The 23,594-nt window shown below is 47.6% G+C and overlaps 1 protein-coding gene across 3 annotated transcripts in view; it reads right to left on the bottom strand.

Annotated features, from left to right (window-relative positions):
* Positions 1-23,594, bottom strand: part of MAMDC2 (MAM domain containing 2) — a 108,006-nt gene that overhangs the window by 41,017 nt on the left and 43,395 nt on the right. For all 3 annotated transcript variants that reach the window (XM_045022501.1, XM_045022500.1, XM_045022502.1), the window contains exons 3-7: positions 15,150-15,421; positions 9,523-9,607; positions 8,147-8,284; positions 2,489-2,745; positions 528-621 (exon numbers count right to left, since the gene is read on the bottom strand). In XM_045022501.1, coding sequence (XP_044878436.1) covers positions 528-621; positions 2,489-2,745; positions 8,147-8,284; positions 9,523-9,607; positions 15,150-15,421 — 846 coding nt within the window. The remainder of the gene's footprint in view (positions 1-527; positions 622-2,488; positions 2,746-8,146; positions 8,285-9,522; positions 9,608-15,149; positions 15,422-23,594) is intronic.

The raw sequence follows: 23,594 nt of genomic DNA, 5'->3' as shown, positions 1-23,594 counted from the left end.
GTTTTGAAGCGCTGGTGATCTACAGATTCACAGATTTTAAAGTCAGAAGGGACTACTATGATAATTTAGTCTGACTTCCTGCATAACTCAGGTCATAAAACCCAACCTAGTAATTTCTTCATCAAGCCCATCACTTCTGTTTGAGTTATAACACACCTTTTAGAACAATATCCAGTCCTGAATTCAAAACTTCGTATGATGGACAATCCACCATATCCCTAAGTATGTTGTTTCAATGGCTAATAATAAATAATAATAATAATAATAATACCTAGTTCATATATAGTGCTTTTCATCATCAGATCTCAAAGCGCTCCTCAAAAGGTAAATTACCCTCACTTCTGATCTGCATGCATCATTTATTCTACAATCCCATTTTATTTCTTAAAAGGAGGAGGAGCCCAGTGGCATTGCTAAATTGAATAGGCTAGTATTTGAATGTCACTATAGTATATTCCAAGACTGACAAAAGGAGGCAGAGAAAGGGAGAAAAGCTATGGAAAGTAAATACCCAAAAGAATTCATACCTGTCTGATTGCTGCAATAATCTGGAGAGAAAGAAATGTCATCAAGAGCAATGTAGCCTCCCTTGGCACTGTTGAAAGCAACTTCAAAAATAACCTGAAAAAAATAAATGGCAATTTATTACTTATCTATTGTGTATGTCATTACAATGTGTTAACACAGCTTCACCATCTGGAATTCTGATCAGATTACTTAGAAAAACTACCAAACCTCTTTGAGAGGATAGTGCAGGTATTGGGATTAACTCAGTTATATCACAGAACACTGCGAGTCAAATCCTGGTCCATGCACATGAACATTTCAAGGCTGGGGCGGGGGGTGGTGGTGGTCAGGAATGGAATCTTCTTCCCATTTTGTGAAGCATCAAGAGTTAGCAAAGAATAAACACCTTCTACTTGATATTTCTTTTGGATATCCTTAGATTTAGAATAATAAATAATAGAGCTCAATTTTAGCTTTGAGAGACAGTTCTGTTAAGGGGGGTTTAGGAGGAGTAAGATCTATGCTGTGGTTGCTGGAGGCATCCTATCTGAGCAGGGGAAAGGAATAATGCACCCCAGAGAGTACACTCAGGTGCATTAGCTACCACAACTTTTAAAAGTGCATTTATTTTCAAATGAGATTGCAATGGGGTAGGCCACGATAGAGGGCAACTGTGCCTATTAGTCAGCCCTACCACATGGCTTGGCCATTTAAATGTTCAGAAGAGTTCAAAAGATACATGTAGAGACCTAAGAGTCCTGGGAATAAATGGTGCTTAGGGAAGGAATCAGAAGACTGTACCTTTAAAGGCCCAAATCCTGCAGAGAGGGCAGGGCAAGGAAGGGGTTAGAAGAAGGGGAGCAGTATAAAGACTTCCTCCTCCATAAGAGCAGGCAGATGCTGACAGCAGAAGTCTAGCCTGACGAACCCTCCAGACTGAAAGGCTTACCAGGAAAGGTGTTCAGCTGAGGGGAGCTGGCACAAGGCCTTGCAACTGACTAATCTTAGGCAAGAGGCGTGAGGCACACCCCCAGCTCCAAGGAGAGGGCTGAGGGGGAACTCCTGTTCATAGGAGAGAGCTACTGACTGCCTTGAAGAAAGGGGCAAAGAATTGCTAGCAGTACAGTCCGTCTGCTGCAGAGAGGAACTGAGACTGGCCTGCAGGAGATGCCTCCCGAGCTAGTCCCAGGAGAAGCTGTGAGGAATCAGAGTCAATGCAGGTACAACAGAGCCTGCTGATCTTATGAGGATGCTGATGTGTGAAGTAAAGGGAAAATGGTGGTGGGATTGAAGGAACAGTCCTTAACTGCCTAAATAAAGGTCCCCAGACTGGAATCCAGAGGGGAGGGCAGACAGGGTTCCCAGACCAAGAGGGGAAACTCAGGCAAAGATAAAAGAAGCCAAGAATATCAAGCACCAGAGCACCAGATAGAGGTCAGGAGATGGACTTTGAGTTTCCTATTTTGGGGACTGTTCTATTAACCCCAGAAGGGAAATGAACTGAACAGAGACCTGGTAGGAGGACTAGGCCATACATAACAAACCAACAAAAAGGGGGTGCTAGACTGAGACACTGCCTGCAATGCCACACCTGGACACTAGGAGGCCCTCTGAAGGTAAGAGACATGATGACAGGGATACACATGTTCTATTTCAGTGGCTCTCAATCTTTTACTGGTGACCCCTTTCATAAAGCAAGCCTCTGAGTGCGACACCCCCCCCTTATAAATTAAAAACACACTTTAATATATTTAACACCATTATAAATGCTGGAGGCAATGCAGGGTTTGGGGTGGAGGCTGACAGCTCACGACTCCCCATATAATAACCTCATGGCCCCCTGAGGGGTCCTGAGCCCCAGTTCTATTTGATTTTATGACATAGTAGAGAAGAAGCGGTACGTCGGCAGCACTGACATATGGAGCTGAAATGCAAACTGTGAAAGATATAGCTATACTGCACAGGTATTTGATTGTCTTACCTCCATTGGGTATGGTGCATCAAAATCAACCTCTGCTAAACTCCAGTCTGTATTCATTGTACTGTCTATTTTCCAGATCTCTTCATAAAAGCCATTTATATCTCTCATATAGAGAGTAAAAACAATGCCGCTCTCCTGCTGAAGTTGGTAATAAAAGGATAAGCAGCCAGACATGGGGGTTGTTGTCTTAGGTGAAACCAGCTGGGCCACTTCTTGGAAATGCTTGACATAAATAGAGTCCACATACATGTAGTGACCTAAAATATATATATATAAAACTCTTGAATATACATAATGGTGAAAATGACAATTAAATAGATGTATCAATAGATGCGCAGAAATTTGATATGCTGCTCATCTACATCATACACATTGGATAACTACTGTGATGGCCCCCTTAGAAATGCTAATAGTAGTAATACTCTCTTCACTTGAGAGATTACAAATGTTGCTTCCCTTTCTCTTCTCTCCTTCTCTTCTGCACAGTCCTATGAATGGCATATTGGTGGGTTGTGATTTTGAGAGACTGGGATTCCAGAGATAAATAAACCAATCACAACCCTTACCTGTTGCCGTCTCGAGTCATTTAAGCCTTCAGTTTTACCTTAGATTGAAAAAATCTGCTCTCCAAACTCACAAATGAAAAGATTAATAAGACAGACACTTACCATGTCCCAGTCAGATTAGAATGGAAAAAAGTAGGTTACTTCCTGCACACACATGATGAGAGATTCTCAATTGGTGTAAATTGATGAATCTACATTGACTTCAGTGGATTTATGCTGATTTACACCAGCTGAGAATTTGACCCTTTATATGTATTTCTGTTTATCTGAACTGCATGTGCGTATGCCTACATGCATATTTACATTCTCTTTCTCTGATGTACACCCAGAGTTGGCACAGTTATAGGACATAAAATAATATAAACCTCATCTCTAATCAGTATATAATGGAAAAATTTTGCTCAGCAGGTTGAAAATATATACAACAGTGGAGTAAAATGCCACAGCGTTAAAATTTTAAGGTTTTTGTGTTGGTTTGTATAAACTTCATCTTGGACTATGAAAAGGGTTAACTTGACCATCACTTGCCTCTGGCAAGTTCATGCCTCGCCACCACCCTCCCAACCTAGGTTTCACTTCGACTGCAGTTGGCTTAGGGCAATATTGATGCTTCATTGTTTCCAGGCAGTGTTACCAGTTGTCACAGCTTAACTTTCACAGTTTGTGGCAAGCTCATCCACAAATGGTGAAAGATTCTCAACAATGAGTCACCAAATGTAGGCTACTGAAAGTGTAACATATTAAACTCAAGTTAAATTGGTTACCAATTGTTTAGCTGTCTGGGGGCCGAGCAGTGTTAGACTGATACTCTGTACTCAACTCATACAATTGTGGGAGTGGAGGGTGAAAGGTACAGTGACATGAGTTAAGGAGGTGTCATCCATCACTTAATTTCCTGGTTTTTTGTTCTGTCACACACTTCACATTGTTTAAGATCTGAATTATAAGTCTTGCCTATTGCTTCCCTTAGAATGCCCTCAACTTCTTTCTTGTAACATCAACAAGGAACTACAAAGTCTGCCCTGTCTTTGCTATTATAGTGTAAAAGAGGCACTTCGAACAAAGTGGTGAAGAAAAGGCATCTACTGCATAAGTTTTATGTGCAGGGAGAGATCTGAAGGATCCTCTAAGCCTTTAAAGTGCTTTGTGTTCTATAACCTACAAGAACAGAACCCTAGTTAAGTTAAAGAAATAAAAGCCTTCTAACCCCATCTAAGTCGATGTCATAAATGAGTTGTGTTTCATCCCCTATGCTTTCTGCTCACTGAATTCTTCCATTCAGTATCAATGATAAGCAAATGCTTGGAATATGTATGGGTCAGCATTACAAGGATGAAAATGTTTCTATAACTGGCAGCAAGTTGTCATATACCATAATTTTAAAATCCAGACAATGAGTTTTTACTATCTGTAAACGTATAACAGTTGTCCTAGATATAATTGTGGGTGGTTTCTTTTTTCTTAAACTGACTACAGAGAACAACAATCATGTATAAAGATTTCAGAACATTTCTTAACTTTTTCAAGTTAACTGAATCACTGATGAGCTTTAATCTCTTCTTTCATGTCTTTTTTCCCGACAAATGACAACAGTCAGAACAGGATCCCAATATAAGATTTTTAATGTGTGAGTTTTACACAGATTTTATACCTGAATCATAGTCACTGCTCTAAATATAACAGCATTACTTTCTTTTGTTGTACTATCAAAATCAGTAGATCACATGAAAATCAATAAAGTCTGTTAAAATGGCAAAAGTAACAGATTTCAGAGTAGCAGCCGTGTTAGTCTGTATCCGCAAAAAGAACAGGAGTACTTGTGGCACCTTAAAGACTAACAAATTTATTTTAGCATGAGCTTTCGTGAGCTACAGCTCACTTCTTCGGATGCATAGAATGGAACACACAGACAGGAGATATTTATACATACAGAGAACATGAAAAGGTGGAAGTATGCATAACAACAGGAAAAGTCTAATCAATTGAGATGAGCTATCATCAGCAGGAGGAATCAGCCATGGGCCATCTTAATTATCACTTCAAAAAGTTTTTTTTCCTCCTGCTGATGATAGCTCATCTCAATTGATTAGACTTTTCCTGTTGTTATGCATACTTCCACCTTTTCATGTTCTCTGTATGTATAAATATCTCCTGTCTGTGTGTTCCATTCTATGCATCCGAAGAAGTGAGCTGTAGCTCACGAAAGCTCATGCTAAAATAAAAGTAACAGACTGCACTATGATTTGAATATGACACCTGCTCTATTTTTAGAGCACAAGTTAGAGTTTAACTAGCTTTTGCATTCGTGTTCCTTCATTCAAGTTACACAGGTACTTTTTAATTTTCAGAATCTACGGCCAAAATTTGTAGAAGAGTTTGCTAATTTTGTGTGCCTCAGTTTTTCAATGCTCAAGTCAAGATACCTTGTGCCTGATTTTCAGAAGTGCTGAAGACCTGCAAATCTCATTGGGGTTACATCTTAAATTCATCCAGAGACTAAAGCTGTTGCAAAATGCAGCAGTTTCCTCTAGTCTAATGTTACAACCAATAAAAGTGGTGACAGATATCTTTGTCTTGTTTCCCTTGTAAGGGGTATTTATTTAGAGCAGGACCCATTTACCAGGATACTAGTTCTTGGAGCAATGTATAAGACATTCACTTGCCTTCTGAATTTTGGGCCAAATCCATATGGAAAATACATATGAATATGTTCAACACAGCCCACTTAGAAATGGCCACTCAGCCTGGTATAATTCCTAATACCTGCTGAACAGAGCTTTTGGTAATACATACGGCTTTAAGGAGAATTAGATCTTTTAGTCTCTCTTACCATTAAGGGAGGAAAGTCAACTTTTTTCCCCCATGCCAAGTTCCTTGTATATTTAAAAAGGAAAACACATCTGTTATATGTCTGAGGCAACTGCTTCACAAAATATCTCTAATATTTACAAAGCAGTGTCCAAGTAGAAGCTTTTTTCATATCAAAAGCAACTCAGACTTCTAACTTTTCATTAAAAAAAAAAGTTTGTAGCAATTTGCTGTTCTTTCAGTAAGCTATAAGGCCCTTACATCTTCTCAAGTCTGGAGTGGACGAAGAGCGGAATGTAAAATATGAACGGAACATGAGACTAGAGTAAAGGAGCACAATACAAAATGAGGAAAAGTTGCCATGAGAGTGATACTTAAGGCCTAATCTTTCAAAGACTTACACACATGCTTAGTTCTACACACTGAGCAGACTGCTCTTAAACAGTGGTGGATTTAGAGTTAGTGGGGCCCTGTGCTCAGCTTCATTTTTGGGGTTCCCCCCTTGGGACCCAGCCATGAAAAAGAACATTCTCTTATCCCACCCCCACCCCCCATTTTTCTTCGTCCTCATATAATAAGTAATGGGAAGTAAATTAAAATAAAGTGAGGTACCTTGATTGGGGAAGGGGGTTGTGGTTCAGGAGGGGGTGCTGTGGGTGGGCTCTTGGAGGAAGTTTGGGTGTGGGGTGCAGGCTCTGGGCTGGGGCAGGAGGGTGGGATGGGATGTGGGAGGGGCTGACGGGTGCGGGCTCTAGGAGGAAGTTTGGGTGCAGGCTCTGGGCTGGGTCAGGGGCTGGGGTGCAGGAGAGGGGGCAGGGTGGCAGCGCTTACCTCAGACAGCACAGCTCTCAAAGTGACCAGGACACACACCCCTCTGGCAGTAGCTCCTAGGTGGGGGGGAGGGGCAGGGGGTCTCTGCGCACCGCTGCCCACAGGCACCATCCCTGCAGCTCCCATTGGCCACAGTTCCTGGCCAATGGGAGCTGTGGAGTCTATGCTCGGGGAGGGGGCAGCGTGATGAGACACACACACACACACACACACACATACACACACTGGGCTGCAGGCACATGCTGGCCACTTCTGGGAGCAAAGCTGTGTGGAGGAAGGGAGGCAGAGTGGGCAAGGAGCCGCCTTAGCCCTGCTCCACTGCTGCAGAGCCACCTCCTCCACCCCAGCCAGGGGCACGCAGAGACGTGCCAACAGTCGGACGTTTCCGGGAGCAGCGTGAGGCCATCGGCCACGCCATGCAGGCAGCCAGGACTCGGGGGCAGGTTGTCAGATATTTGTCTTGCATTTGGGGGGGGGGGGGGGGCTGTGCCACCGCACAGTTTGTTTCATGGTAAATCCGCTCCTGCTCTTAAAGCAGACTGCTCACAGTGCACAAAGTTAAGTACGTGCATAAAAATCTTTGTAGGATCAGGGCTTAAATCACTGAACAGACGAAAGGGTTTTAGTCTCCTATTAATGCTGCAGATACAATTGATTACAGAACACATCAGTGATAATAGGACTTACATATGAAAGTTACCTGACCACTGAAAGTAAAACAGACCCAAAAGAATGATGGGAATGAAAGAAAATGAAGACAAGAACTTAATGAGAAAGAAACAGGATCAAAACTTTTAGAATCATAGATGTTAGTGATAGAAAATGCCTATTAAGTCATCTAGTCCATTCTCCATCTGCCAATGCAGGATTGTTCCTTACAGTATTTTCTCCAATACTTTGTCCATTCTTGTTTTAAATATCTCAAGCCATGTGATCCCACATTCCAATGTGAGAAACTTAAAACAGGAAAATGTTGGAATGAAAAATAAATGGACTTTTTTCTAGTCACATACAATATTAAGAAGTAGATGAGGGGAAATATAAAGAGAACAAGGAAAGTATAAATACCTCAGAGAGTACGTGAAACACAATCTAGGAAAGGAATGGAGAATAGCTGGCCTTTACACCACCTTTCTGTCCCCCTCAGCCTAGATCTGAAGGAAGTAGCCTCAGGAGGAGTGGCAAAAAGGGGAATTATGAGTAGCAAGGACCTGGCCTCCTAACTTTCTCTTAAAGCACAGACCTTCCTTTGCAGCATATTTGCCACAATATTATTTGCCAACCATTTATTTTATTTTTCATTGACAAAAGGGTAAGCAAAAGTAAAGAAGTCTTAGTTTATATTTCAATCATGTGACCTGGTTGGGTCCTTTAGTTGCTACTGCAAGTTAAAAGTTAGATGCTTTTGTGGGCAAAGATTATTATTAGTTTAGATAATCTACTTGTCACTTACCCAATTCGCTGTTAAGTGTGTGGTCTCTGGGAAAGATGGATTGCGAATTTCGAATATTGCCTCCACCAACAAACCAGTTTACATTGGGGTTCCATTGGTTCATGAAGCCACAAAGATGATTTTCTTCAAAGTCACATTCTGCAATTGCAGATAACATCAAGATCACATATGTTCATTACAGAAGCGGCAAGAAAGGCTATTGCTAAGCATCCACTTTATTGTCTTAGTAGAGACCACATATTAGCCTTCTGTAATCTAAGAAAAAAAAACAGCTACAGGGCTTACTAGCTAGCCAAAGGAAGCAATGTAAACTGCTATGCTACCACAGCCACTGACCCTTGATGTGTGCTATGAAGCAGTGTGTCACATCCTGTTCAATCCCACTTGTTCTTTTGACATTTGCTAAGGTATCTCGCTAATTGCTGAAAGTTAGCGCCAATTAAAATATTGCAAATGCCAAAATAGGGACTCAGTGTACTACTTTCAGGGCTGTCAGACCAGAGCTCCCACTGGTGAACCACAGTGGGTCCAAGAGAGACTGGAATGGAGCTCAATTAAATGGGGTGTATGTGTAGGGAGCTACAGTGAGGGGCTGGCTGAGGTCTGTAGTCACATAGCCAGGTAGACAGGCTAGGAAGGGCAGCTGGATAGCTGAGATTTATAGCAGTGACTGTTGTAACTGGAGCAGGGCTGGCACTGTAAAACGGAAAGGCCCACTGTCTATTGAATGTTCATTGCAGAGCCAAACAGATGTAATGATTATTTTTAAACTTCATGTTTAAAAAGTAGCCTGCCCAAAGAAGAGTAAAGTATGTGTGAATTATCAAGCATGTGAGGCTTGTGATAAGTAAGTTACTAGGAGCACAATAAAATGTTACACTAAAAGATAACATTTCAAAGTAAGCGTTATTTATACACACAAGAATGGAAAAATGCTGATTCATCACCACTACATTTACCTAAAAATTTAAATATTTCCTGCTCATTGCAATTTTATTACTTTGGTAGGGATCTCTGGGAAATATCATGGGGAATTAAGGGATTTAAATTCCTACTTTAAGAACAATAATCAACACAACTGTAACTATGTAACTCCATAACGAAGCATGAATGGACAGTTAGTCATGGGATTGCAGCTGTTATGTCCAATATTTGCAGCTGTCTAGCTTTCTGAGTCCTACAGTAGATCTTGAATGTGCAATAGCCCAGAAATATATAAATTTAAGTGAAGCTCTGTGTCATACAGACCTACAGTGTACACACACAGTTTAAATATAGTGAACATTTTACATGGACTATGATAGACTATTCTCTATTAAAAATATGTTTTGTTTTCATCTATGCACATTGGGGGGGGGGGAAAGGATGGTACTTACCAATACAATATCCACTAGTTATTTTAATTTCAAAAACTGCTATACTGGCAGAATTATCTTGTCCCAATACACCTTCCAGTACAATCTGGAAAATATAAATACAATAGTATAATTGGGTGCTAATATTTGTTACTATATCAGATATCTAAACTTTAAAATTTGGATATTAGAGTAGCTAAATAAATGTAGTGGTCTCGTCCTGTGTTTAATCACTAGAGGTGCCCTTGCTGGCAGCCCAACAGAGAGAGCAAGGATGGAATGGGCATGGAGACTGTATTGCTCTCTTTCCTCTAAGTCAGTGCTAAAGCACATTGATGGGTAGTGAGAGGAAGCCTACATTTTACCCACTATGTTATACCTGTTTTGCAGATTAACAGACTTCAGACCCATCTGCTGTTGAAATGGCACCTTCAGATGCACATTAAATTTACTATAAAGAGATAAAACACCCACAAATCCTCTCTCTCAAAACTTCACACAATTATGGCTACTCTTAAGTAGGATGGGCTGAGCAGGCCCAGGCAGAAGACTCCTGCTTCCCCTGCTCTAATACTCCTGCATGGGAGGCAGCTATGGCTGCAACTGCTCCAGAAGCAAATGTCCAAAAGAGACATGTCTGATCAGAATGGGAACAAGGCCATGGCTCCAGCCCCTGGGCCCCAGCTAATGCTGGCAAGGCAAACACTTAGGGGTTCTGCGTACTACTGCTGGTATATGGCTGTATCAATGTGCCTCTCATTCCCCCTGGAGGCTATTGGGAAAAATTCAACTCTTAGGTGACTTGAACAGCATTTAATCACAGATGAATTTAACCTACACAAGCATGGAACCTGCTCCTGCTTCCACTAAAATCAATAGAACATTTCTCATTTACTTTCCTGGGGACAGGCTCAGATATAGAACATGGGCACCAACTTATATGGGCTCTTGGAGCTAAAGCCCCAGGAATATTCATAATCAGGGGCTCTGCTCCACCAATATTTGGAGCTAGGTTTTTCCCCCTCCCCGGAGCTTCCCTGCCTGAATGTAAAGAGAGCGCACAGCGCGTCTCTCTCTCCTTTGCTGCTGCTGCCGTAGCCTAAGGGCTGCAGCATTAGCATAAGAGGAATGCTAACTGCTGCTGAAGCACTCAGGAGGGGGAGGGGAGTGGAGTGGAGTGGAGGGGGCCTCCCCTCCCCTCCCCTCTCCTGCCCCTACCTGGAGGAGACACAAACGGGCCAGGAGACAGACATCACTCACCTTAGCAGCTCCTGGGGCTTCCGTGAGTGTTTGACCCTATGATTCCCCCCCTGCCCCAGTCCCAGCCCCTACTCCTACCCCCAGTGAGGCACAGCAGGCTGCACAGGGGAGGCAGGAAGCCACATGTGAAGGCAATGCCCCCTCCCCCAGCACCCACCAACCCACCCGCCACAGGAGGGACGGGAGAGGGAGGCTTCCTAGACCTGAGCAGCTGGGGTTTGGGTGAATTTTATGACACCCTGCTCCCCCATCCCATAGCCAGCCACCACCCTGCCTACCCCACTTCTGCCCCATGCTGGGCAAGGGGCAGCCCCATCCCCCATCCACAGTGAAGTTATGGTGAGGGGCAGCAACATGGAAGGCCACCTGTGCCCCCCCCCCAGTACCCATCATAGGGGAGGGGAGTGAGCTTTCTGGACCTGAGAGGGGCTCTAGGAGCATGTGCAGAGTGTGTGTTCCATGGGGGGCAGGAGGGGTCCCTCCCCTGGAGCTTGCTGCTGCCAGTGGTGGTGAGGGGGAGTCCTCTCTGGCCCTAGCCCTGGGGCAGCCTGTCTGCACCCCAAGTTCCTCATCCTCAGCCCTGCCTCACCCCAAAGCCTGCACCCCCAGCACCGAGCACGCTCCTGCACTGTGAACCCCTCATCCCCAGCCCCACCCCAGAACCCTCACCTGAGGGGAAAAACATGCAACTTAAATTTGGTGGTCAGTTTGGAGTATCATTGTATTTAGCACAATATTTGATTATTTTACACCCTTCAAAGTATGTAACTGGTCGTATACAGGTGTTTTCTCTGAGTACTGTCTGTGTGCCTCAGTTTCCCCAATGCATTTCTTAAGGCTCTAGATGGTGGGATAAGGGGGTGTGATTGTTGTAAAGCCCTAGAGGGCCAATGTGATGCTGTCTGCACAGAGAATGGCTGCAACCCTGCCTCCAGGCAACTGATGGCCTGGGCCACTCTCCTGCAAGGTGCCCACTGAAGGTGTTTGGAGTATCATTGTATTTAGCACAATATTTGATTATTTTACACCCTTCAAAGTATGTAACTGGTCGTATACAGGTGTTTTCTCTGAATACTGTCTGTGTGCCTCAGTTTCCCCAATGCATTTCTTAAGGCTCTAGATGGTGGGATAAGGGGGTGTGATTGTTGTAAAGCCCTAGAGGGCCAATGTGATGCTGTCTGCACAGAGAATGGCTGCAACCCTGCCTCCAGGCAACTGATGGCCTGGGCCACTCTCCTGCAAGGTGCCAACTGAAGGTGTTGGAGAACAAAGAGATCAGATGGCCTCCTAATGCCTGGAAAAGAGACAAAGGCCAGAGGAGGGAGTGTCAGTGCCTGTGCAGACTTCCAGGAAGCGCATGGTGTGGAAGGGGATGCTTTGGAACAACTCCATACAAAGCCAGTCAGGACTCTGGGGGAGCCTCCTCTCTGAGCAGACTGTCTCCAGGGCAAGAAGCTTACACCTTCCTGGGTCTGACCTCGGAGCATTCAGCATGCCCTTCCACACCATGCACTTTCCGCAGCGAGTCTGCCCAGGCAGGTCCTGGGGCAACCAGAGGTCCCTGCACCCCAACTCCGCAGTCAGATGTGACTCTCAGCCAGACAGTAAAACAGAAGGTTTATTAGATGACAGGGATACAGTCTAAAACAGAGCTTGTAGGTACAGAAAACAGGACCCCTCAGTCAGGTCCATCTTGGGGGGTGGGGAGCCCAGACCCAAGTTCTGGGCCTCTCCCGATTTCCCCAGCCAGCTCCAAACTGACACTCCCTCATCTGGCCTTTGTGTCTCTTCCGGACAAGGAGGCCACCTGATCTCTTTGTCCCCAACACCGTCAGTTGGCACTTTGCAGGGGAAACTGAGGCACCCACACAGTATTCAGAGAAAACATTAAGAACATTCCCACTTTGTCACAACAGGTGCAACAAAATTTAATACCGTATATTGAAGCAGGCAAGTGCTGCTTCTGACTTTCCACTTTTAATTGACCCTTGTAATCTTGTGGTGCTGACGCATTGTAGCTTCATTTTATATCAGCTTACAGGGTGAGAGCGGGGGGGGGAGGGACCACCATTTTGGGCCCCACCAAAAATTATACGAACCTGCCGCCTATGAGAACTACCACTGCTGGAGCAGAGCACCTCCCTCCCACCTCAGGCTCTTATGCATGTGTATATGCACAGTTTGGGGACATTAACGGGGAATGACCATCCTTATCATTCCATCACCAGGTCTTTATTGTTCCCAAGAGCCCTGTGACAAAGACAAGACCAAAAGCAGGGGCCTAGTGTAGCTACTGCCACCATTCAAGGCAATGACTTTTTCAGGGGTACTTGCTGAAGTTTTCTAAGCTTGTATGTCAGGGTACGTCTTCACTACCCGCCGTATTGGCGGGTACCAACCGATTTCTCGGGGATCGATGTATCGCGTCTCATCTAGACGCGATATATCGATCCCCGAACGCGCTCCTGTCGACTCCGGAACTCCACCAACCCGAACGGCGGTAGCGGAGTCGACATGGGGAGCCGCGGACATCAATCCCGCACCGTGAGGACGGTAGGTAATTCGATACAAGATACTTCGACTTCAGCTACGTTATTCACGTAGCTGAAGTTGTGTATCTTAGATCGATTTTCCCCCGTAGTGTAGACCAGCCCTCAATATAAATGGAGCCTGTGGATGGTTCTCATGCAGTCACTCAGAGAGGTAGTGATGTCACAGGGACCTGGAGAAAAAATGCTTCTAGATGGTTCAGTGAGAGTTGGAGGCAGCTAGTGAGGTAGTGTGGGAGCTAGCAATAAGCTGGGAGCTTTGAGACCAGACTGTAAAGTGAAGAAAGCTATTGCCAGATACTCTATGGAAAGGAGCTTGGGTTTTGGTACAGCCCTCTAACCCTCTGGTCCTTTGAGGGTAGGGGAGCAGAAGCAAGAACCAGTGAGCATGAGTGTAACAAAAGCTAAGCAGCTCTCTAAAGAAGAGTGGTGACTGGGAACTAATTACTGATCTGAGGACATAGCTGATTTATCCAAGTGGGGTAAGAATTGATTAATTTGGGGAGGTTACTAATTGATTTCATTGGTGGGGGACAGCATTAATTATTTGATTTTAGGGACTGAACATATATGGAGGTCAGCATTAACTACTGGATTTTAGGGACAGAATTAATAGATTGCTATCCCGAATCAATCTCCAAATCAATCAGTTTTAAAATGCCTAGATGCCCTGGAACCAGCAGCTAACAGGTTACAGGAAGGATTCATTCTTTCATCCCCTGGCAGTTACATAAACTGAGTATCACGCACTCTATAGGAGTTTTTCGAAAGACCTTAAAAAGTGAGGTCCTATTTGCACCAAAGACACCTTTTGTGAAGTAGAGACCTGTTTACATACATGCAGTTCTATGCCTACTCTTTCTGTCCAATTACCATGCATGCTCAGATCAGATATTTGCATACCACTCTGGCAGCCCCAGCTTGATCCCAGGCTTATTTGGAAAATTGTCCCTGACAATATTTCGGCAACTATGTATTAATCCAAGGGTAGGCAACCTATGGCACGCATGCCGAAGGCGGCACATGAGCTGATTTTCAGTGGCACTCAGGTCTGGGGGCTCTACATTTTAGTTTAATTTTAAATGAAGCTTCTTAAACATTTTTAAAACCTTATTTACTTTACATACACCAATAATTTAGTTATATATATATTATACACATACAGACCTTCTAAAAAAATTTAGAATGTATTATTGGCATGCGAAACCTTAAATCAGAGTGAATAAATGTAGACTCGGCACACCACTTCTGAAAGGTTGCCAACCCCTGTATTAATCTGAAATCCTTTGTGCATCTAACTTCCACTGAATTCAATGGGAGTTTTGCATACATCAGGCTTGCATGTTCAGGTCCCTGAACATGTAGCATAGGAAAATGGGTGAAAACTACATTCTGGATTCCAGTGAAAAAGCTTTCATTTTCCACCGAGTTCTCCTTCTGTGTTCTTACTACTCAGGGATTCTCCTACTGAAAACAATGAAAACCAAGAAGAACGTCAATGTTGTTTGCAGTGTTGTTGTAGCTGAGCTGGTCCCACGACATTAGAAAGACAAGGTAAGTGAGGTAATCTTAGTGGACTGACTTCTGTTCATGAAAGAGACAAGTTTATGAGCTACACAGAACTCTTCTTCAGATCTATGACAGTTTGTTGAATAATACTGATTACTTTTTCCAGACCTGAAGAGCTCTGTGCAGCAAAAAAGCTGGTCTCTTCCACCAGAAGAAGCTGGTCCATTAAAAGGTATTATCTCACCCACCTCATCTCTCTGGTTAACAACAGTCAGTACATTCCAGCACGTGCACAGTAAATCCAGTACTATCTTCTACAATTGTGCTTACTTTGTACTTTTTTGTGGTGTTTCTTAAATCAAGACTGGCTATGAGCCAGCTATCTGAAGGCTCCTTGGCTGACCACAGTAAATGATCAAAGCTCTCTCCTTGTAACCTCAGATACAGATTTAGCCTGGTAGGATCAAATGAAGTCTCTGAAGCTGTTGCAATCTGATATATAAGCCTGATGCAGCTCCACTCTTCAGAATGTAGTTCAGGACTGGTAAGTACTGCTTTTTCACCCTGAGTTCCCCAGGAAGTATCCACAGAAATGTAATGGCCTAGGAACACAAACACACACAAAAAAAATAGGACAATAAATGTCAGATACTTTATTTGTGCATCACTAGATAAAAGTATTCATTTTAGGGAGGAAATGTTGTATAGAGGTTAGACCAGGACATTGAGCCAGGACTCCGACATTTAATTTCCAGCTCCTCCACTGACTTACTGTGAAAGACATTTAATCTCTCCGAGACCAATTTACTCATCTGTAGACAAGATATAATCTACCTTACAGGTACTGAGAATCTTAATTAAAAGTTTGTAAAATGCTTTGAGATCCTCAGATAAAAGATGCTAAGTGCAAAGAATTATTTTTTTTAACAAATTTTGGTTATTTTACTCAAGTATTGTCCTTTAAACCTATAGTTTTATGGAGTCATTATTTATATAGATAATAAATTGATAACCTACAGGAGCATTCAATCATTTTCTGGACAGAAACATCTCTAACTTCATTTTATAATTCAATTTTTTTAAAAATAAAAATATAGTTTAACTGACACTTAGTAAAATCTAAGCACGTCTCGTAGTTTTGCAGTAGAACTTGAAATAAGCTGTTGGCAGTTCTTTCTAAGGTTACTACTGAAAATATACACTAATATGTACAAGTATCCTGATTCAAATCACTAAAGCACATGCTTAACTTTAAACACATGAGTAATCCCCAAAGAGCCAATGGAACTAGACTTGTACTTAAAACTAACTACATGCTTAAGTGTGGTTGTTTGTTTGTTTGTTTGGAATGGGACCTAAGACACTAACCTAACATCAGGAATAAAGATCCACAGGGCTACATGTGGAAGCTGAAAAGCAATAAAAAACAAACATAAGGGAAAAGAAAAGGAGATAAATCTGATGCAAACTAGAAACCCAATCCTGCAGACTTTATTTACATAAAAGTAAGACTAAGATTTGGAGACTACAAAGGAATAAAAAACCAAAGCAAAGAAAGCTAGTAGTTAGCAAAACAGAGAAACAAATTAAGAAAACGTCAAGGAAAAGCCAGCGTTAGAGAGTCTGTTTCTACAATATTATCTGGCCAAAACGAGTAGATAGCACAAGATCCCATGAAACTACCCTGTGGCCAGTCTGATGCCATCTTCTATATTTGCATATCACCTAGACCACCTGTAAAATGATCTTAGGCAATTTACTGGGAGCACATAAGGGACAAATCTTATTCCTGTCACCCACTCCAAATGGTTAGGCTGGGAGCCAGGGCTCTCTCTGGGGGCAGGGCTGGGAAAAGTTCTGACAGAGTGAGTGGCTCTTCAGAGCTGCTGCCTCTTCACTCCCTTCTGTCCGTTTTTTCGCTCAGTGGCTCCACATAGCTACAAATTCAGGACCCCATTCAGCAAGGTATCTAAAGGAGTGCTTAACTTCAAGCCCATGAGTAGTGTTGAACTTAAGTACATATCTAAATACTTTGCTAAGCTGGGATCTGAGTGAGCACAGCCCAATTCCCAAGATCCTGACTGTGCAATGACAGGGGAAAAATTAATCCATCTCACATTCAGAAGGCTTTGGCCCTTTGTACAGCAAATAACCTAGAAACACAGAGCTCAAGTCACTGCCCCGCCATCATCTTTGTTCCACTCCTGTAGCCCAAAGGGGATGGAACGTGGTGGTCCTGTGACCCCAGCAGGTGTAGAGCTGGCATACACAGCTCCTAACTTACCCTTCCCTAAACTCCTGGCACTGGCTACACATCAGGGGCAGAGGTTGGGGAGTAAGTGTGGCTGAAGTATAGTGTGCTCCAGCTATCCTCTGCCAGCAAATAATCCATTGGTCACTGTTACCACTGGTGCACATTACAGCATCCACCAGGCAGCTCCCTGACACCCTCTGTGGCTCTGAGTGGCAACTCTGGACAAGAGAAATTCTGGCCTATAATGTATATGCTTGCACTGTAAGCTATTTGAGAGTTGCTTACAAATGTTGGCTGTTTGCCTGCCTTCAAATAGCTCCTCAATACTGCCATTTATTTTGGTCAAACATGTGGCTGCTGCTCACACATCCAAAGCACAACCTATTAAAAAAATCTTTGTTGTATTTTTAGGAATGGATTTTCACATCTTGCCATGATCTCTCCTTGCAAGACAGATATCTACAGTATACAGTTTTAGTCCCTAGGCCTTGGAATATGTGCATTATGGCATGTGAATCACAGGTGACTTGCTAATGCAGCAATACGTAAAAGAAAAACAAATCAAGGGCCACATATTTAAAAATGGACAACAACATTTGTGCTTGCCATATGAGTGTGTGCAGCTAAACAGGGAACTGCATATTGTAACAAAGCTTCAAGCCTGTATTGGTGGGTCCCACGCTTCCTAGCAGATTCAGTGGCCTCAGAAGCCCACTAAGGCCCTCAATATGACCTCCCTTTCCCAGTATGGTGGCAAAGGTTACAGCTTATTGAACTACTTTTCGTCACAGGCCAGTACAGGAGGTGGGAAGGTGGAATACCCACAATCTCTGTTGCTCCTTAGAGCTCAGTAGGCACAGTTTGGTCTCCTGCCTAGACCAAAGTCTGTTTCTCCTCTCAAAGGGATCTCTGTAGAGCATGGTGGGGATAAGGGGGGAACCCAGACCCACCCTCTACTCCAGGCTCCAGCCCAGGGACCCTAATGGTAGCAGCTGTTGGCAGCTTTCCTCCTCCACTGATACCACTTTGATTCCCTGGGCCACTTTCCCATGGTCCCCTTTTCCAAGCTTCACCCTTACCTCAGTATTCAGTAATGCTTCCTCTCCTCCAGCTCCTTTCACGTGGGCTCCTCTCAAGAGAGCTGGACAGGAGAGCTTTCAAAGCAGTATAAGTGGGACCGTAATTGGTTCCAGCTGTCTCCATTAGCCTAACAGCCTTAACTGACCTTTTGTCAGATAATTGAGGTCAAGTGCCGGCATTAGCCTAATGACCTTAACTGGTTAAACTAGCATCAGGCATCTTGATTGGCCTGGAGTAGCCCTTGTTTGGCTATCCAGGGAACAGAGCTCTACTCCCTCTGAGGCTGCTCTACCTGCCTTCCACTCTTGTGAGGCTGGTTTGCTGTCTGGTTGCCCCCGTGGCTGCTGTTGCTGCTGTGGGGAGGACCCTGCTGGTGTGACCCTCAGAGGGGAGTGCAAGGCCCCACTTTTTCCATTGTTTTTGGGGCCCCCCTGGCTGGGTTGCTGCTGCCTTTGCTGCTGCTGGGGAGCTGTTACTGCTGCTGGAGCTGAGGAGGGAGTAGAGGAGGGTTTGTTACATCCCTGCTTCTCTGGTGGTAGGTGCCCTTGCTGTGGGGAGCTGGGGGAGTGGCCTGGAGTCCTCCCCGTAGTCCATCCGCTCCTCTACTGCCACCGCCACTGCCCCCTCCACATTTCCACCTGCCTTTTGGCTCTGTTCTCCGCTCTCCAGCCTAGCGGTTTGCTCTGCCCCTCTAACCATCCAGAGGACATGGCGGCAGCAAACAGGCATTTGTTTTTCAGACACCTGTGGGTGCTCGTTTTCCCTCCCTTCCTTTGGTCTTGTCCTCCCTCCCCTGCTGTGTTTGGCTGGTGGGCCCCCTTTCCCTCTGCCTCACCCACTGCCTTGTTCTTGCAGCTGCTTGCCCCCTCTCCCCTTGCTGCCTGCCCCGCCCGCCCCCCTTTTGGCCACCCTGTTTGCTCTGGTTTGTCCCGGTTTGCTTTCTGATCTTTGCTTAGTTTGTTTGCCCCACCCTTGTCCCGTGGTGCAGGCCTGGTTGCCAGCCCCATTCCTCCCCCTTTTTGGGTTTGGTTGTTTTTGACCCCACCCTGTTCTTTGCTCCATGCCTGAGGCACACCCGCTTTAGCCCTCCCTTGCTTCTTGCCCTCCCTCCGGGTCAGCCCTTATTGCCTGTGTGCCCACGTTCCGCTGTTGGTGTTTGAGATTCCCCCCTTCTCCTCTTTTTTCATTGGTTCCTTCACTGATGCACTCTCCTCCATGATATCTTAGTTTTCCCTTCTTTCCCTTAGTGCAGCCAGGGGAGCCGGTTTCTTTTTCATCTTGTGCTGGAGTTGTGTTCCTTGTTTCCCTTTGTTCCTTTCTATTGGTGCCCCCCCCTCCCGCCCTGCTTTCAGCCTAGTGGGCGGGGTGTAGTAGCCACTGTTCCCCTCCCTCCCCTTCCTTCCATCCCCCTGCTCTAGTGGCTGTCCCCTTCCCTCCCTTTCTGTGGTGGGTGATTCGGGGGGTGGGACTTCCCTGGACGCCCCTGCAGTTCCCTTTCGGTCCCCCTCCCTATACCCTCTCTTGCGATGGCCGCCTCAACTGCTGCTGCTGGGCTACCCGCCATTGCTACCATTGAGGCACTGGTGGGCACGGATAGGGGCTCCCAAGACTCTGCTGTTGCTGCCGCGGCCTCGGCTGCCTCCACCTCTGAGACCGCTCCCTTGGCCAGTGGGAAAGGCTGGGGGACGCAGAAGGGCAAGGGTCCTGCCCGGAAGGTGAAACCCCCCCCGTGGCAGTGGTTCCTTCTCCTGCTGCGGCCCCGTCACCGGCCGCAGCTCCCTCTTTCCCTTTGCCCGTTGTTCCCTCCACCAGCTCCGGGGGTGCCGCTCTCTCGGCCCCCAGGGCGTATGCCCAGGTGGCTGTGACCCCTCCACTCGCTACCTCGCCGTCTGCTCCAGCTGCCTCCCGGAATACCATTCCTGGCAGCCGGGGCCCCTTTTCCACTCTCACCAGGGAACATGGGTGCATTGCCTCCTGGTGCCGGCCTCGCCCCACGTGGAAACCTACATGCGGGCGTTGGCACGGGTGGTGGAGCCCACGGCCGTGGTGGCGGCCTCTAAGATGTTTGGGAAGGTGGTGTTCTTCCTAGTGTCAGAGGCCGCTGCCCAGGAGGCAGTGGAGAGGGGCTTGGCGGTGGGGGGCATTCACGTCCCCCTCGAGCCTTTGGAGGACCTGTGCGTTCGGGTGGTTCTCTCTTCTGTTCCTCCCTTCCTCCCCAATGCCGCCCTTTTGCCGTTCCTCTCCACCCTGCGGAGGCCCCTGTCCGTCCTCAGCCCCCTTTCGTTGGGCTGTAAGGACCCCGCCCTCCGCCACGTTTTGTCATTCTGCTGGCAGGTGCAGGTTCAAGTTCTGCCGGCGGCACGTGACGGGGAGGTGCTGGAGGGGTCCTTTCTGGTGCCCCATCGCGGGGCCCAGTACCGGGTTTATTATTCGTCGGGGGTGGCCCGGTGCTTTCTCTGGCGGGTGGCGGGGCACGTCCAGAGGGACTGCCCCCTGGCCTGGCCTGGAGGGGCATCTGGGACCCCCGATACCCGGAAGGACGTCGGCTCTCTCATCGCCGGTGGCCCTGATCGCCTGGTGTCACGCCTCCTCCATCCATGACCGTTGTCAACTCCGCTCGGGTCTTGGGGGAGGCCCCCCCACGACGTGCCCAGATGAGCATGTGGGCCCCGCCACTGAGGCAGGTAGTAGACCAGAGCCCACGGAGGAGAGGGTGGCAGGGCCGGTAGCAGGACTTGAGCGGGGCTTGCCTCAGGGGGAGTTTGTTCCTTTCCCTGTTGTCCAGCCCTTGTCTTCCCTTGCCCTCCTGTCATTGCTCTCGCTCCCTGGCCCTGACCCAGCTGGCCAGCCCCCTCTTCGGGGAGCTGGGAGCTTGTGCGGGGGAGACACTGCAAGCGGGGAGCACGGGCCCAGCACCCCCTCCTCGTTGGCGAGCGGGAAGGGACCCCCTGTAAAACTATGAAGGGGGTCGCTGGTGCTGGGTGTTCTGTTGACTCCCCTGCTGACGTTCATTGTTTGGAGTCGGCCGAGGTTGCTGCAGCTGCGGAGGCGGGTAGTACCATCTCTCCTATGGACTCCCTCCCTGAGGGGGTTCCAGACAGTGCCCCCACTGCCCCAATGCCATCTGTGCCCCCTGTCGGCGCTGCAATGGCTACTGCCCCGGCTGCTGTCGAGGGGGAATCTGTAGCGGTGGGTGGGGACTTTGCCTCTATTTTTGCCGAGATTGAGGCCCTGGGCTTGACCCCAACCACCGAGGGAGTGGATGCCCCCCCTGTTGGAGGGCCTCGGTACGGGCGATTGCTATCTGGCGCCCACACTCCTCCCTTTCCCTCCGTCTCAGGTGGTTGCCCCTGATTTGGCCTCTGCAATGTCCCAGGCCCTGACCACCTGCCCGGCCGCGACTGGTAATCTGGCTGACGCTGCCATGCTCATTGTGGCGGCGGCCGATGCTGAGCGACTGGGCTCTGAGCCATGGGTGCCCTGCCCCATGAGATGGGACCACAGTTTTCGCCTCCCCTCAACGCTGTAACTGAGGGTGCCTCGTTTAGTGAGGCACCTGAGGCTAGCACTGTGGAGGCACTCCATTCCCTTGCTGTCCCTTCACCTGCCGTGTTGGGTCAAGAGGCATCATGCTCCGGTAGCTCTACCGCCCAGGCCCTAGATATTGCCCCCGTTCCCTGCCCCACCCTATTCCCATCCTGGATCTGTGTCCTGTCCCTGCCCCTGACCCTGTTCCCACCCTTGTTCCTGTCCTTGACCTCTCTTCCCTCCCTCCTTCTGTTGTTGCCGCCCCCAAGGTTACCTCATTTTCTTTTTATACAGGCCCTCAGGAGGCGGTTTTTGTTTTTCCTTCTCCCAGCCCATCTGGGGCTGCAGTTCTCCCACTGCCATTGTCCTTGGGGCCGAGTGTTGTGTCAGGTGGCACGGTGCTGGACGGACGGGCGCTGCGACGGAGCTTTGATCCCTGCATGCCCGTCTCTATAGACCACAGGGCTGGCAGGGGGGTCCAATCGGGAGATGCCCCAGGGTCCGTGACCCCGGTCCCTGTCGCGCAGAGGAGCGAGATGCGCTCTTTCTTGGAGGACACTCGTGGCTCCACGAACAGAGTGCATCTTGCTCTTCAGCACTGGGGCGATTTCCATCTTGTTCTCCAGACCGTGAGGGCCATTATGGGGGAGGGCAAAGGGACCGGGAAGTGGGATGCTGCGGCTTACCAACGGACCCACTGCTTCCATGACGCCCTGCTAGCTTTCAGGGTTGGTCACGGTTTGCTGTGGGGTCCAATGGGCGCCGCTAGCGCCCCAGACCACGAGGATCATCCCCAGCCCTCTTTATGTCGCCGTCCATCTTTGCCACTTTGAACACCCGCGGCTGTAGGTCGGGTCTCCGCAGGTGTCAGGTGCTCTCCTTCCTTCAGGAGAGGGGGTACTCGGTTATTTTCCTGAAGGAGACCCACATGGACCCAGCCGCTGAGGCGAGCTGGCAGCTGGAATCGGGGGACGGGGTCTATTTTAGCCACCTTTCAGCCCGTCAGGGCAGGATGGCGACCGTGTTCTCCCCGCACCTACAGCCCGAGGTGCTGGGGTTTACCGAGGTCACGCCAGGTCACCTACTGCACCTCCGGGTTTGGATGGAGGGGCTAACGTTGAATCTTGTCAATGTCTATGCCCCAGCATCTGGCCCGGTGAGAGCGTGCTTTTTTTTGGCAGGCGTCCGCCTTCCTCAGTACCTTGGATCCTCGCGAGTGCCTGGTCCTGGGTGGAGACTTCAACTGCACCCTCGAGGAGCGGGACCGCATGGGGATCGAGCCAAGCCCGGCCGTTGCAGACGTCCATCACTCCCTGGTAGACATCTGGCGCGACCACCACCCGGACGATGACTCTATATTCACTTGTGTCCAGGTGGAGGAACACTGGTCGAGCCACTCCCGGTTAGATCGCATTTATTTTTCTCGATGTCATCTCTCGCAGGCCCACTCCTCCAGCGTTTGTCCGGCCCCGTTCTCGGACCACCATTTGGTGGCTATGATGGCCTCTCTTTCTTTGGAGAGGCCGGGGCCGGCCTATTGGCATTTCAATAACAGCCTGCTGGAGGATGTGGGGTTTGTGGCATCCTTCCGGGAGTTTTGGCTGGCCTGGTGGGAACAGAGGCGTGCCTTTCCCTCAGCGCGGCAGTGGTGGGATGTGGGGAAGGTGCGCACCCGGTTCTTCCGCTGTAGCCACACCCGGGGCGCCAGCCGGCGAAGGGATGTGGTGATAGAGCAGTTGGAGCGGGAGGTATTGGAGCTGGAGAGGCGTCTGGCCGCCAGCCCCGGAGATCCACTCCTCTGTGGAGCACACTGGGAGAAGCGGGAGGAGCTCCGGGCCCTTGACAATCTTTGGGCCCGGGGTGCTTTTGTATGATCCCACATCCACCTCCTGCAGGACATGGATCGTGGCTCC

Source organism: Mauremys mutica, chromosome 6 (assembly GCF_020497125.1).
Source record: "Mauremys mutica isolate MM-2020 ecotype Southern chromosome 6, ASM2049712v1, whole genome shotgun sequence".
Taxonomy (NCBI): Eukaryota; Metazoa; Chordata; order Testudines; family Geoemydidae; genus Mauremys; species Mauremys mutica.
Note: the sequence above shows the minus strand (reverse complement) of the source record. Positions and strands in the feature narration are given on the sequence as shown.